This window comes from Vespa mandarinia, chromosome 12 (genome assembly GCF_050613455.1).
Source record: "Vespa mandarinia isolate Hongniang chromosome 12, ASM5061345v1, whole genome shotgun sequence".
Taxonomy (NCBI): domain Eukaryota; kingdom Metazoa; phylum Arthropoda; class Insecta; order Hymenoptera; family Vespidae; genus Vespa; species Vespa mandarinia.
In genome coordinates this window covers 3,447,501-3,465,000 of record NC_140821.1, presented here as the reverse complement: position 1 = coordinate 3,465,000, position 17,500 = coordinate 3,447,501, and the positions used below count along the sequence as shown (strand labels likewise).

General features: G+C 30.3%; 2 protein-coding genes across 2 annotated transcripts in view; both read left to right on the top strand.

Moving 5' to 3' along the window:
- Sarm (sterile alpha and armadillo motif) overlaps positions 1-17,500 on the top strand; it is a 93,067-nt gene that overhangs the window by 23,223 nt on the left and 52,344 nt on the right. The window lies entirely within an intron of this gene.
- On the top strand, positions 12,615-15,125 carry LOC118449229 (uncharacterized). Its single transcript, XM_085660670.1, has 5 exons — positions 12,615-13,061; positions 13,392-13,702; positions 13,864-14,189; positions 14,320-14,582; positions 14,661-15,125. The coding sequence occupies exons 1-5, from the start codon at positions 12,622-12,624 to the stop codon at positions 14,869-14,871; spliced, it is 1,551 nt and encodes a 516-aa protein (XP_085516796.1). The 5' UTR covers positions 12,615-12,621; the 3' UTR covers positions 14,872-15,125.

Sequence of the window (17,500 nt, the reverse complement as noted above, 5' to 3'; positions counted from 1 at the left end):
TGTCTTAAATCGTCATAATTGAAGTAATAACCGAGGGTAGAGCATGTTTGTCTTACAATTGGAACGCGTTCCGGGAACATTGAATTAATGTCTGCCCTCGATTCAACCGAATGTAAAGTAAACTTGCAGAAATTGTGCGAGCAATCCTCATATAATTTATGATACCTTCGTTTGAAATCATTCTTACGAAGTCATCTTTACTAGCTAGTATGTGTCCTATATCGTAGTGACATAATTTCAGGAGAGAGAGAGAGAGAGAGAGAGAGAGAGAGAGAGAGAGAGAGAGAGAGAGAGAGAAAAGAAGAAAAAGAAAAAAAAAATCATCATACGATCGTATACAGGGTGTCCCTGTAAGTATTTTTTCTTTCTTTTCTTTTTCTTCTTCTTTTTCTTCTTTTTCTTTTTCTTTTTTTTTTTTTTTTTTTTTTTATATAACGAAACGAACATTTCTCGTTTTATCATCATTAACAGTATCGATTGATCATTCAATAATCGATAAAAAAAAAAAAAAATCGATAAAAATTGCGGGACAAAACGAGTCACTCTTTGTATGTACGAGTATATAAAATTTAATTAAGTCGTCGGTATATCGAAGTATCGAAAACAAGCGATAAATATCGATCTTTCTCTCTCCTCTCTCTCCCTCTCTCTGTCTCTCTGTCTCTCTCTCTCTTTCTTTCTCTATCAATCTGTCTGTCTTTATCGTCGAGAGAATCAGGATTACAGTGGCATGAATCTCTGTCTCTCTCTCTCTCTCTCTCGAGTGTGTGTGTCACTTTAAATTCATGATCGATTCGAACCTTTCCATAATCTACCCTTTCCCTCTGAACGATCTTGTCCCCGGTAAATGCATATGTGTGTGTGTGTGTGTGTGTGTGTGTGTGTGTGTGTATGTTCAGGTCCGTACATAGGTCCGATATTTCCGAGATGTCGTAAACGTCATCGTAAATTGTTTTGCCACCTTTCGGATTATCCATTGATTCTATCTCCCTTTTAAATTCGAAGCGAAAGTGCTTCCGTGTCGTACGATTATTCGATTAAAATTTCATATTTTCAAACGGTCAAGGATTTCCCATAGGATAGATAAAATCGTTTAGTCAGCTTTGCAATTTCGAGCTTTGAAAATCCGATGAAATTATTATTCTTTTTTTTTTTTTTTTTTGTTTTTTCTTTTTTTTTTCCTTTCATCGAATTTAAATCGAACGTACACGTGAAACTTATCGATAAAGATTTGCTGCATTTCGGATAGAAATTCATTGCAATTTTGTTTGTTTCCTTTTTCCTTTTTCCTTTTTCCTTTTTCCTTTTTCTTTTTCTTTTTTTCGTCTGCGCCAAAAACGTTGACGCGTAGCGAATAAGAAGGAAAGAAAGAGAAAATTAAAAAGAAAAAAGAATAAAATAATAAAATAACTCGAGCTATCGATATCGACTCGAACATAAAATATCGTACGCTTCCGACAGTCGAAACATCGACGTTTACGATAGCCTCTTCTGCGCGTTATGTGCATAAGATATAAAGGATGTACCGTTGCATCGTCAAGATGCAACTGTCATTGAAAAAAACATCCTTACGATCGTTACAACCGCGTGTCCCCTTTCCCCTTCTATCTCTCACCTTTGCTTCGAGAAAAGTTGCGCGTCAGGAGTGGCCTACACTGAACAAGAATAATAATGATAATAATAATAACAATAATAATAATAATAATAATAATAATAATAATAATAATAATAATAATAATAGTAATAATAATAATAATAAAAATAATAATAATAATAATAATAATAATAGGAAAAAGAAGAAGAAAAGAAAATATATATAAAAGGAAAATAGGCGAAACACCATCATCGTCACGTGCGACTGAATTACGATTTACCATAAAAATCTATTCCTCGTTGCGTCTTATGCTCACGCACGCATATCGAGATCCCTAAATGGTTGGCGATAGAAAAAAAAATTATTTCTACAAGATTTTATTAAGGTTATAAAATAAAATATTAACTTTTTCCTTGACATAATCCAAAAGCATTAAAATATGAAATATTTCTATTATCATTTACGGAAATTTTTTTATTTATGTAAATTTCTAAATCAGGATAATAATAACAATAATAATAATAATAATAATAATAATAATAATAAAGTTCACATTGGCGAGACGGTAAATGGAATAATTGTAACTATAAATAGAAAATTTAATAATCAAGTAATAGCATATCGATGACGTCTATTAATTCCGCCCTCTCCCACCGGTTCTATTACGCAAGCGTATTATCACTAAAACATCCAAGTAGATTATTTATTACAGTTGCTATACGTTCGTTCATGCATACATATATGTCGTATAGAACGCGTTATGGTCGGCTAAGGCTTACGCACGTTTCCAATGAAATGCTAATAAATTTGCCGACACGCATCTCTTTAACGCCACACCTCAACTGTATCGTCCCGTCTCGCGTGAAAATCGTGAAACACTTCTTAACACATTCCCATACCGACAATGTTCCTTTTAATTTCGCGAAACGAAGAAGCGAAGAAAAAAGAAAATAAGAAAGAAAGAAAGAAAGAGAAAAAAGAAAAATGATAGAGCGCAAATTCGATAAAGCTTTTATCGTCGAACTTGCGAATTTCTACGTGAGTGTGATTTTGAAGGAAAGAAAAAGAAAAAAAAAAAGAAAAAAAAAAAAGAAATAAACAAAAAGAAAAAAGAATAGAAAAAAAATTATCCCAAAATTAAATTGAATTTTTAATTTCATCAAAATTTATTCGATATAATGATTTCAATGTTATTATTATTACCTATAAACGCATGATTATTGAATCGATCGATTGTGATATCATTTACGATAATTCGAATGAAAAGTCGAAATGTCGATTTGTTCCTTGTATCATTAAATATCGAATGATTTAATCAAACGATTAAATTTCTTTTTAATGACGATTTGAACGTAATTACAAATAAATTATATATATATATATATATATATATATATATATATATATATATATCGATCGTATACGAATATAATTTATGAGCTTAACAATTAGATCGTTAATAAATTAAAATCGGTACAATAATGTCGAATGTTAATGCAATTAAATGAATATTATCGATATTGCGTTGCATCATAAATAAAGTCGTAATGAAATGACCTTGCACACCTTACGTTAAGCATTTAACGCCTAATGATCGTTAATGACGATTGCTGTCAAACGATTAAACGTGTACGTTCAATTCGTTCGTCGGGGAAACGAACAACGAGATTGTTCAATGGTGATACCGGTCATATAGCTCGAGCTATTTGCCACGGTGGGTGTTGGTATGCGTTCTCCTACGCTACAACGAGAATTGATGTTTCCGACGATTATACTTAAACACCCTTCTTCCTCGGTGGAAGGCGGAAATCAAGACAAAAGTTACGTGTATAAATTATCAACGAGTGTATATATCAAACTGTTGTGTACGTTTACGTTTTACTTTTACGCTTTATTTCTACGTATGTATATATATATGTATGTATGTATGTATGTATGTATGTATGTATGTACGTGTTTTGTTTGCACGTCGTACGTATTTGTGTAAATGAACGACCATCGGCAACGATCGCTTAATCTTTTTTTTTCCTTTTTTTTTTCTTTTTTTTTTGTTTTTTTTTCTTTTTTTTTCTCTTATTTCGATTTGATCATATTCATAACGATTTCACTCATAATTTTATACTGAATTACGAAATTATCAAACGAATGAACGAACGAACAAACAAACATATACACGCACACAAATGTGCTAAGATTGTCACATTGTGTGAAATACATATTAACGAACTCCAGGAAGTGATTAATATCAAACGTGAACACTTAGTACTTACCGAGATTCTCTTTCTCTCTCTCTCTCTTCCCTCTTTTCTTCTCTCTCTCTCTCTCTCTCTCTCTCTATATCTTAGCCGACTGAAATTAATTGCACAATGGCATTCGCATCTTCATCGTAGAACATAGTCGTCGATTATTCGCGATTATGGCCAGTCTTTGATCCTTGACCGGTGAATCGGTTACGAGGTCAAAGAGGAAATACGAGTCCTCCGGCACGTACATACATATAATACATACATACCATTCTCGATAGTATCTCGTTCTTTCTCCTTCCTTTTTTCCTCTTTTCTTTCTTTTGCCTTTTTTTTTTTTTTTTCTTTTTTTACCTTCTTTCTTTCTTTCTTTTCTTTTTTTCTCTTTTTATTTTTTCCTACTTGTCTTCATATAAGATTTTATAAACGATCATATTAGCATAATCATAGTTAATAACATCCTCAAAGTCTTCGTCATTCCGAGATATCTTTTAAAAATCGTAATAACAATGATAATAATAATAATAATAATAATAATAATAATAATAATAATAATAATAATAAAAAGAAATTTATATATATAGATATATGTGATCATTTAAGAAACAATAAGAAAAATTTTGCATGATTGAAATTTACGAATATTAAATTACGTGTATGCGGAAAATTGTATGATAAAATGAAGTGATCCACGTGATTTATGTTACATATATATATATATATATATTTTTTTTTTTTTAAATAAAAATATAAAATATATAATATATATCCTCCAATGACAATCTCATACCCGTAGATTAATTTATTAATTTGATTCTAACGTGGCCTTGCATATTCTTTGTATGGAGTTAAAAACTCGTTTATCATTTCACCCTTTAGTATAAGTATGTCTCCTTCGAACACCTGATCCGTATACATCATCCTTTTGTCTAGACCCGTTTAAACCCCCCACGATGATTTAACTTACGAATTAATCAACCGACGAACCGACGTTTCGTTTCTCGGCCCTTGCTCATTATTCTTCCTCTACGTGGTCAGATAAATTGCAGCAGTTAATTACGGGGAGTACATGTTCAGAAACGTTGCAGTAAAAAGAAGCTCGTGTGAAGGACTATTATGTATATGCCATAACTTCTTCCCAAAGAATTTTTTTAACGTGGCTTTTATATTTCTCTTTTTCTTTTTCTATTTCTTTTTTTTTTTTCTTTCTTTCTCTCTCTCCCTCCCCTCCCCATCCCTCCCCTCCCCTCCTTTCCTCTCCCTACCCCCGTCCCATTGATTAAAAAATATATTTAAAGAACGTCGCAACGATTCGAGCAAGGAAATTCAAATGTTTTCAATTCAATTCGTTGTCGTACGTCGTTATTGTTTCTTTTTTTTCTTCTGTTTTTTCTTTTTTCTTTTCTTTTTTGTTTTTTTTTTTTTTGTCAATATAATAATTACTTTATTAGAAAAGTAGAAAAGTAAAGAAAAAAAAAAAGAAACGAAAACAAAACTCTATATATCCTATTGGTTCGTTGTTAATAAGGAATATGATTTTTTGTAATAAAAAAAAAAAAAAAATAAAAAAAAACAAGAGAACAAAAAGAAAGTAATAAAAAAATTGTTACTGAAAAACATTAATAAAAAAAATGTCGAGCCTGATCGAACGAGACATCGGAGAGATTGAGAGGGGATAAAAAGAAAAAAAAAAAGAAAAGAAAAAAAAAATAGAGGATAAAATGAAATCGGATTTAATTGGATATATAATAAAAATTTGTTGGAAAATCAGGTCGAGGAAGTAGTAGATCTTTCTTCTTGTTCATTTGAAATTCCTTGAAATACGTCGGCGTTACTTTGATTCTTAGTGTCGGCCTAGAAAACGGCGTCAAAACGCGCCGTAGCGCGCCGCGAGTATGCTCGGCTTATTAATAATTATCCAAGACCAAGCTGAGCCGAGCCGAGCCGAGCCGCAAGCTGACCGTAGTAGAGACTATTCGTTGCAGGCTCGATTAAAAGCATGATCTGCATATTTCAAGCTTATCTTCCTCCTTTGTAATGAGCAAGAAACGAGTATGTCGTTGTCGTCGTCGTCGTCGTCGTAGTCGTCGTAGTCGTCGTAGTCGTCGTCGCCCATAATCGTTGAGCGTGGGTCTGAAGGAGTCGATTCAGGTTAATTATTGTTGTGTATACCGAGAAAACGGATGCTGCGTGAGAAAAGGAAAAAAAGAGAGAGAAAAAAGAGAGAGAGAGAGAGAGAGAGAGAGAGAGAGAGAGAGAGATAGTATTTCTGATTTAACGAAGGATTTTTTTTTTCTTTTTTGAACTTTTTCATTAAGAAAAAATAAAAATTATTTCGCTCGCACATATTTTGCTCATTTTTTTTTTATCTAGTTTTTTTTTTTTTCCTTTTTTTTTCCTTGTAAGTAGATCTTCAAATAATTGCAGAATATTTCATTTAAGTATATACGTTATATAAAGTAGTCAAGTGTTTTTTCTTTATCTTGTATTTTTTTTTTTCTTTTTCTTTTTCTTTTTCTTTTTCTTTTTCCCCCCTTATTAGACTACTCTATCTACGATTTCTTCGAGAGGAGGGAAAGTGGGGAGGGTGGAGAGCGTGGTTGGAAGAATGTCTTTGTCGTTGAGAAAAATTATAATATCACTTGGATCTTTTTCTTTTTTTTTTTTTTTTTTTTTTTAGATCCTTAAGTACGTTCTCTTTTCTGTTCTTCTTCTATTTTTAATTTAATTTAATTTAATTTAATTTTATTTTATTTATTTATTTTCTTTTTCTTTGTTTTCTTCTTCTTCTTCCTCTTCTTATTTCGTACAAGTATTACAAATATTTTCACCCTTCTTTCTTTTTTTTTTTTTTTTTTTTTCGCACATTCAACAGACACGCCTTTCAGCCTCTTTTCACGAGACACGCTCAAGCGTGACTCATATTCTTGATTATCGTGCGATGCACGGCTGACACGATTTGTCGTACGTACTTACACTGGCTAGTAGCGGAGAAACGTGGAAAGTCCCACGATCGTTAGTCAGAAAGTAACTGCCGCGATGATTCGTAATCGTGAAAGAAAGTAAACTGGAACGTCTTTTCGTGAGATTTTGCTACGACTTCGCGACTTCGCACTTTTTGACTTCTGACACGAATAACAAACAACGTACAATTATTATTCCTGTCTGCGAACTCGATATAAACTCTAAAGTGAAATGAATTAAATGAAATTAAATAACAAGAATTTATTTATCGTTGATTTACAAGCTTAGCTTATTTTTGTTTCTTTTTTGTTTCTTTTTCTTTTTTTTTTATTTTTTCTTGCAAAAAGAAAAAGGAAGAAAGTAAAAGGAAAAAGAAAAAGCAAAAAAAAAGAAACTACTTTTATTTTCATTCTGTCTTATCAATATCTATCTATTTATTAATTAATTAATTAATTTATTTATTTATTTATTTATTTATTTATTTATTTATCTTTTTATTTGATTCATTGAGATATAATCAGCGAATAAAATAATTTGATTTGATAGTCAGAATAATTCTGAATGAACAAGAATTTATTTATCGTTGATTTACAAACTTAGCTTATTTTTGTTTCTTTTTTTTTTTTTCTTGCAAAAAGAAAAAGGAAGAAAGTAAAAGGAAAAAGAAAAAGCAAAAAAAAAGAAACTACTTTTATTTTCATTCTGTCTTATCAATATCTATCTATTTATTAATTAATTAATTAATTTATTTATTTATTTATTTATTTATTTATTTATTTATCTTTTTATTTGATTCATTGAGATATAATCAGCGAATAAAATAATTTGATTTGATAGTCAAAATAATTCTGAATAAACAAGAATTTATTTATCGTTGATTTACAAGCTTAGCTTATTTTTGTTTCTTCTTTTTTTTTTTCTTGCAAAAAGAAAAAGGAAGAAAGTAAAAGAAAAAAGAAAAAGCAAAAAAAAAGAAACTACTTTTATTTTCATTCTGTCTTATCAATATCTATCTATTTATTAATTAATTAATTTATTTATTTATTTATTTATTTATTTATTTATTTATTTATTTATTTATTTATCTTTTTATTTGATTCATTGAGATATAATCAGCGAATAAAATAATTTGATTTGATAGTCAGAATAATTCTAATAATTTAATTCTAATACTTAATAATTTTATACTGTTATATTGCTAGTAATTTCTTACAGGTGTTTTGGCAGTACTACTTTCGGTGTTCTCAGAATCGAGCTTGTTCCACTTAAGAAATCATTTTCGTTTGCCAACATGGCCCTCTTTGCAAACATTGCCCGCGTGATACAGCCTTTGATAATAATAAGACTGTCATGTAGATATAGTAAACTCTAAAGGTACATTCGTAATATAAAAATACGCACGTGTTTGAAGGTAAAGTGGATAAATAAAAATAGTGAAAAGAAAAAAAAGTAATAATAATAATAATAATAATTTAAAAAAGAAAAAGAAAAGGAAAAAAGAAAAAGAAGAAAGAGTAAAAGAAGAAAAAGAAAAAGAAAAAGTAAAAAATGAGAAAGATATTAGCGAAGTAGATCTTGCTCGTCGTTTGAGAGATATTTAGAAAAGAAAAGGAACAAGAGAAAAGAAAAAGTAGAGAAAAAAAAACGAGAAAAAAAAAAAAAAAGAAAGAAAAAAAAAGAAAAAAAGAAATATTTCTTCGTAGTTGTCGCAGAATAATGAAACATACGATTCGATTATCGTAACAAAACTAGTCGTTTAATGAATCATATCATTTTACGATTGCGTCTTCTACCGATTCGCGGAGGCGTTTACTCGAAGGTCAGAAGAACTTAAATGATATCGAACGATCGATTTAACGACGCTATTGTCGGGAACGTAATTCATAGTTTTATTACTGTGCTAGAATAGAGACATCGACGATTTGAAGTTCGCATCGTTTTAAGCGAGCAATATGCAGTCTTATTGCAATCATTTCCAAGAGAATTATGTATATCCTTTTTTTTTTCTTTTCTTTTTTCTTTCTTTTTTTCTCTTCCTTTTTTTTTGTTTTTTTTTTTTTCGTTTCCTTTGAATAAATCGCACATTGGTGATGATAATAAATCGTCATTTCCAAGTACTCTCAAAGAAATATAATAAGCGTGCTTTTGAAAATATCTAAAGGAAGGCGAAGCTTTATTCGTTAAAAAAGAGAAGAAAAAAAAAGAGAGAGAGAGAGAGAGAGAGAGAAACAAAGGAAAAAAAAAAAGTGAAATACTTCTAATCTGCAAAATTTAATCTGCAGCGTGAAAAATTATTGACCATCTCGTTCGCTTTATCATCTCCACGGCAGTTCCGACAAAACTTTTGCAATTCATCTTAATGGCCAATGCAAATATAAACTATTAGTTCTCGTTGGACTCGTTTCTCTACTATTTGTCTTTATAGTTCTGTCGTTTACTAATCCCCCACCCTTTTTTCTCATAAACTCTAACTCTTTCTAAGATACTATCTATCTATATCTATCTATTTATCTATCTATCTCTCTTTCTCTCTCTCTCTCTCTCTCTCTATATATATATATATATATATATATATATATCTTTTCGTGTATAGTAATCTTTTTTGTATTCAGGTTAAACTAAAGAAAAAAGAAAAAGAAAAGAAACAAAAAAACGACATAAAAAAAAGGAAGAAAGAGAGATAGATAGATAGAGAGAGAGAGAGAGAGAGAGAGAGAAAGGAAAAAAAAGAGTCTAGACTAGAACACTAAAGTAACCCGTACAATCTTGAACGGCGTCAATGGAGATCGTAAAGTCTATTACCGGAACGTACTGGCTCCAGCGTCAATCTAATCGTTGATTGACAGAACATCCTAGATGAGAGAAGAAAATTGTTCTGTACAAATTTCTAAAGGAAACGAGAAGTAAAACAAAGACAGAGAGAGAGAGAGAGAGAGAGAGAGAGAGAGAGAGAGAGAGAGAGAAAAAGAGTTTTCTCTAACTGGGTCAAAAAAAATCGATAAGACATTACGGAAATTAAGTATGAAAGCGCGCGAAGGTTATACAAGAAAAAAAAAAAAAAAAAGAAAAAAGAAAAAAGAAAAAAGAGAACAGGAAAAAAAGTAAAAGAAATTTTTCCCATCCACTTTTCAAAAACACGAGAAAGAAATGGATCCGCAAGATTTTTTACAAGCGTCATTTCATGCTGCGCAAGCAAGATGCCAATAATATTGCGACCTATTGCAAAATATTTACTTCTGGTTTGCTTTCGTCACTTTGATATTATAGCACATACTACATGCGAAATTTGAGAAGGATTGCAATATTACAAAATTGCTTAGACACGTACATACTTAAATATACGAAGAGGAGAAAAGAAAAAGAGAAAAAAAAAAAAAAAAGAAAAAAAGAAGAAGAACGAATTACAGTGATTAATCGTAAATCTTAAATAAATATTATCTCCCTTCTAAATAAATATCAAAAACATAAATTTTATTATATATATATATATATTTCACAAAGAAGAAAACAAAAAGGGATAACGAGCATAGAAAATAATTTCAAGCTTGTAATAATCGAGACATAAAAAACAGTTTGAAAGATCACCGTGATCATTAATCAAGAGAGATATCGAAAGTGATTGAAATGACTAAATTAGCACCGGCCTTGCATCTATTTCCGTGCGTTAATTACGACCCAGTAGGTATATTCATATATACATACTTAAAACGTACGTATTCTCTCTCTCTCTCTCTCTCTCTCTCTCTCTCTCTCTCTCTCTCTCTCTCTCTCTCTTAGGCACATTCATACACACACACACATACACACACAAACAAATGTACATACATATATTCCTACATATGTACATAGCTCGCGTGATGTAACACACGATGCACAGAAAACATTTGAAAGTGACGTTTTACGATCGAACTAATGCATATGCGAGATGAACTATAAAAAGAAAAAAGAAAAAAAAGAGAGGGAGAGAGAGAGAGAGAGAGAGGAAAAAATAGAAAGAAAAGGTAGAAAAGGAAAAGAGGGAAAAAGAAGAAAAAAAAAAAAGGAGAATTCCGTTCACGTGGCTATGGAAATATACATTATTCCTATTGGCAATCAATTTTGAAATCTTGATCCGTGATCGGTGGTACGAGAGAAAGAAAAAGAAAAAAAAAGAAGAAGAAGAAGAAGAAGAGGAAAGAGGAAATAAATAAATAAACGAACGAACGAACGAACAAACAAACAAACAAATAAATAAATCGATGGAATTCGTTGCATCGATGAAGTTCAACATCGTGGGTATATAAAAGATAGGTGACGAACTTTTTTTCGCGAGGTCGTTCTGTTATTCTTAAAAGGTCGACTTATAAATCATTCATAAGCGACTTGTGTAACGAGTCGTGATTAATTATTATTATCTCTCTTTCATTCTCTCTTTCTCTCTTTCTCTCTCGATCATACAAACACATACAAATATACGTATGAGATAGAAAAATTGGTGAGAGCAAACCGTGTGAAACATAAAGTTGGGCCAATGTTTCTTCTCGCTATTCTCGTCTATCAAACTCGACGTTGAAGCTATCATCTCTCGGCTGACTAATTATCACAAGTCCGAGACGAATTAAGTACGGTCAAAACTCGTACACAGGATGTACCAAAGGGATGTACCAAAGATCCAAACGAGCTTATCTTTGCCCTCGATCTCTTCCCCTCATCCTTCTTCCTTCTCCTCCTCTTCCTCCTCCTCCTCCTCCTCTTCTTCCCTCCTCCATCTCTTGCTTCTTATTCCTCTTCTTCTTCTTCTTCTTCTTCTTCTTCTTCTTCTTCTTCTTCTTCTTCTTGTTCCTCTTAAACGTTTCTCTCTTTACTTTACCGGCAGGATGCAAGTAACATAAGCACGTATCAAAGACGATGGGCGGACTTATTCTTCTTATCTCTTGTCATTAAAAGCCTCTTGCGACATTATTTGCATTTCCTCGCTAGAAAATGTTAAAGTTGACGGATCTCAAATCGATTAGATTCGAGAAGGATGGACTTGATTTTAAATATATATAAATATATATATATATATATATATATATATATATTAATAAAATTTATGTATATATATATATATGTATTTATGTATATATATATGCAATTTATGTATATATATATATATATATATATTAATAAAATTTATGTATATATATATATATGTATTTATGTATATATATACGCAATTTATGTATATATATATATATATGTATTTATGTATATATATATGCAATTTATGTATATATATATATATATATATATACATATATATATATGTACGTGTACGGATGGATACGATGATGAGAAATCAATTAAGAATATAACATAGTTTTATAAATAAATGAATCAGACAAAGAGAAAATATTTCTCTTTCAAAACGATTGAAAACATTATAATCGTAGAAATCGAAAGAAGCGAAAAAGGGGAATGAGAGAGAGAGGGGTGGGGGTGGTATTTATTATCGTCGACGAACAAAAGAAAAAAGTAAAGGAGGTCTGACGTTAAAAGGTTAGAGACGAAAGATTTTTTCCTTTTTTTTTTTTTCTTTTTTTGCAATGACAATTAAGAAAAAGAAGTAAAAAAAAAAACAAAAAAAAAAAAAACGAAAGAAAAAAAAGAAAGAACATTTTCTTCTTCTCAATTCAATCCGCGAGACACGATAAAAGTGAATAAAAATTTAGTTGTCGAGGTGAAACTAATTGTGGGAGATATAAAATAATAATAATAATAATAACAAAAAAAAAAGGAAAAAAAAAAGAATAGTACATAGAAAAGAGTTTAACCTCTTTGAACGAACTTTATTATTATATGGCGAAAGTCAAGAAAGCAACCGTCGCATTACAGATCGAGATTAGCAACGACAAGGATTGGCAGGAATTATTAGAACGTCCTGGTCTAACATTAGTTGACGTTTATTCCGAATGGAGTGGTCCTTGCGTAGCTATGGTTGGCATCCTACGAAAAATCAAAATGGAGGTTGCGGGTGAAGCGATAAATTATGCGATAGCTAAGAACGACGAGATCGAAGATCTTCAAAGATTTCGTGGCTTCAGTGAACCAGTATGGATGTTTATTCAGAATGGTAAAATGGTTAACCTCATATTTGGTGCCGATGCGCCGATGTTGCAAAAAATATTGTTGGCAGAATTTCGAAGGGTCCAAGAGGATTTACCACCCGTTTGGGAAATATCACCCGAACAGCGTGGTCCCAAAGAGGAAATTCGATGGCAAAAGGAGGAAGCCATAAGGTTGAATTTGTCATTTATTTATCCTTTTTTTTTTTTTTCTTTTTTTTTTTCTTTTTTCGTAAATAATTGTAATCCTACGTATTATAGAAAAATAAATTCTTCGTACGTTTATGCATTGTGCGAGATCTTTTAAAAGTGTTACGATTTTTTTTTTATTTATTTTTTTTCTCTTCTTTTTTTCTTTTTTTATCTTCTCTCTCGTACAACCAACCATAATCAAAGTTCTTCAGATTAAATACATCGATCCTCTCTCTCTCTCTCTCTCTCTCTTTTTTTTTATCGCGTTAACGTTAGAACGACGAATATATGAGATAAAAATATTTTATAAAGAAAATTGATCGAGGATAAGGAGAAGGAAGAGAAGGAGACTAAGGAGAAGGAAGAATACGAAACGTTTATGGAACAAATGATGTTAGAACTTAGTGAATTGTTTATCATTGTTATGTATCCGTGGGTATTCAAGGACGAACAAGGTAATCCAAAGATCAAAATGCAATGTCCACCGTATACAGAATTGGTACGTGATCTTTTACGGCAAATATTCGATGTTCAAGAGGAAATAAGGATTGAGCTTGACGAGGAGATTATAAAGAAAATGTTCGTTGAGAGTAACGTCGTAATTACGAACGAAATTGTCGCAGGTCTAACGTAAACAAAACAAACAAACAAATAAACAAAAAAAATATATATATATATATCAGATTTAAAAGAACACAACGTTAATAGAACTCGAATATTATTATTTATCATCGATCGTTCCATTATTTTTTTTTTCTTTTTTTTTTTTTTTTCTTTTTTTTAGGCTTAACCAATGGCAAATGTATGGCCATTAGAATGAAAAGTAGACCACCGCCGATCGATTGGCCTGTTCCTTATCCTTTCACATGCCCGGAAGATGTTCCACCTGAAAAATGTCCTGTAAGGGCCATAAACGACATTGAAAATTATTTTCACAGTTTATTAGACAATCAGTCACGTAGAACAACGATAGTTGGTGATCTATTAAAAATGCCAAAAGAATCGATAGTTGGTACATATATGGAAAGATATACGTACGAGTACGAAGCTGATCCTGAAGATGAAGATGATATAGATAGAATTGATCCACCTATTTGGGCACCTAATAACGTAATAATCATATCTATCTTCACTATGACGTGCAATATTTTTCTTTTATCTGTTCGATAACAATGCGTTATGTTATATTTAAGAAAAAAAAAAAAAAAAAAAAAAAAAGAGAATTACATTCGATTGTTAGGCCAGAAGTAAAGTACACGTATTCCTGACACTATTCCCAGAGTACATGGCCGAAAATCATTATTACGAAATACCAAAACCACCACCGCCTTTATGTGCCTTTAAATATTATGCCAAGAAGACGGACGATTTGAAGATTAGCGTTGAAAGTTATCCAGAAGCCATTGAATATTTTGGTGCCTTTTTGTTGGACGAGCCTATCCTAACACGAAAGATAGCTGACAGTATTGATGAGTTTAAAAAAAAAGTTAGATTTACAATTAAATTCATCTTTGTTCATATATATATATATATTTTTTTTTTCTATTATAAAATTATTAAATGAAAGGTGCCGAAACCAACGTTAGAGATCTTCGTAGCTGTCATTAAAAAGATAAACGAAGAAATTTTCTTAGGATTTGCTGGAATCAATCCTTATTTTGCCACTGAGGACGAAGATGAGGTAAAAAAAGTGATTGCCAATTATTTCTCAGAGACGACTACTGAGGATTATTATTACGAGATAGAAGAGGATACGGAGGAACAATATTACGAAGGAAACATTTATTATTAGCTCGGAACGAAGTAAATGTATGTAGATATGTGTGTGCGTGCGTGTGTGTAAAAGGAGCGTGTAAAATAAAAAAGAGGAAATAATACAAGAAAAAAAAACGAAACGTGTATGGAGGACAGATGGATGTAAAAAAAAAATTTCTTTCCACGTGGCACTCCGTGCACATTCGTCGATTAGCTTCGATATTATCATCGATAAGATCGCAAAAAGAATAATAATGTGGGAATGAAATTAAAGTCTTTTAGAATCGTACGTGGGTGGTACGTTTTGAAACATCATCGAAAATCAACGCTCGTGATTATTCCAAGGTTAAAGATCTCTGGAATCATTTATCGAATTAAATAAGTTATCATTGTTTGTCGAATACATACATACATACATACAAACATGCATACATATATATATATATATATATATATATAAGATATATATATATATATAATATATATATATAGGGAGAGAGAGAAAGAGAATAAAAGCTAATAAATAAAATGCAAACTCCTTAAAGCATAGTTCTTTTCATTCAGAAGCTCAATAGTGACTAATCTTTTATCGTTTGGATTGACCCAAACAATTGAACCATTAACCGTTTCAGACTTTTATAATGTGCATATATACTAAATCATCGAGCCAATCGACCATTTTGATTTATATTTTTGGCCTTTCGATTTATACGATATTACAATGATCGCCGGTAACTCGAAGGGGAAAAGGTGAAATTATTATATATATATATATATTTTTTTTTTGTAATAATTTGTACCATATTTTTTCTTTCTTTTTTCTTTTTTTTTTTTGTTTTTTTTTTTTTTAGATTTATATCACATATATATCGTATTTCTTTTTATTTATTTATTTTTGTTTTTTTTTTTTAAACGTAATATATAAATGTAATACTTTAGTATATAAATGTTGAACTTATAATAATATCGTTATAATAATATATGTTGAATTATAATATCGTTATAATAATATATGTTGAATTAAATAATATCGATTAAATCGAAATGCGAGCGCATAGAGATATCCGTTTGATATTACCAATTACGAGTTTTGCGATTTAAATAAAAAAAAAAAAAAAAAAAAAAAAAAAAAATCAATCTCGTATGATAATTATCTATGTAAATTTCATAAATTACAATCTAACGAAATTATTTTCCATTCGTTAATTAACTTATCAAACATAATGACTCTCGTTTTCTAATTGCTATGAAATTTTTTTCCATCCATATTAAAGTAACAAAAAAAAAAAAAAAAAAAAAAAAAAGGAAAGAAAAAAAAAACATACAATTCCATTTACATATATAACATTCTAATATTGATATTTATTATATCGAAGAACAATATACGTATGTATCTTACCTCTATCTATCTATAATGATGAAGTATAGAATGAGTTCGAGAATGTTAAATCCTTTTTGTATCTTTGCAAGATCGTTCGGTAGCGCCGGAGGCAGTAAATTGCTTAAAGATCGGTAATTATTGCACAAGCATTACATAAGTAAACAGATGGCTCGCGAGATGTAAGAATAAGAAAAAGAAGGCAGAAAATTACAGCCATGGGGAGTAATTCGCATTCATCGCGTGAATTATGTGCCATTAACGATCTCCGTGTCTCCATCCTCTCACTCTCTCTCACACTCTCTTTCTCTTTCTCTCTCTCTCTCTCTCTCTCTCTCTCTCTCTCTCTCTCTCTCTCTCTCTTTTTTTTCGTCTTCGTCGAGCAATTTAATCGTACGTTTCGCTACCGATGTTTTCTTTTCTTACGTTTCATCGATTCAATTCTCTCGTCGTTTTTTCTTTTTTTTTTTTTTCTTTACTTTGTATTTCTTCTTTTTCTTATTTGTTTATTATTTTTATTTTTTCTTTATCTTTTTCTCTTTGCGCAATTTATATCTCCTTCCTTAAATAACGTGCACTTATATGGAATACAATTTTTTTTTTCTTTTTTTTTTTTTTTTTAATTAATATAAATTATATCGCGAGTTTTTAAATGTATATATAGTAATAATGATAATGATAGTGATAATAATAATAATAATAATAATAATAATATGCAATATAATACAATATCATTAATTTTACAAATGCTATTATCTGCAATTGTTTTATCCATTGCACCTAACCGCATCAAATATTTAAAGAGAAGGCTATCGTATAAAATGGCATATCGAATGACAAGATTATTATAATGAATTAAATCGATAATCATTTAATTGATTTCGTGCATATGCATAAGAATATCTATTAAGAAATTTTATCATAATGTTCGTTATTTCAATATAAATAAATCAATCGTAAATAATTAATTTAATCACTATTATTTTCATTGATACCATTGCATTCGGTCACTTTTCGTAATAGTCCTTTCATCGTCTCGATTATGTCAACTAAACTGGTCAATCAAAAAGCCAAACTAAAGTGAAGAAGTCCTTGATCCAACTGGTGCGAAGTTATAAATTTAATCGTCTATTAAAGTACGATCGATAATACGATTATTAAGAAAATTCCCAAGAAGTATGAAAAAATAAGACTAATAATAATAATAATAATAATAATAATAATAATAATAATAATAATAATGGAAAATTGTGATTGAAACAAGAAAAAAAAAAAACAAAGAAAAAAA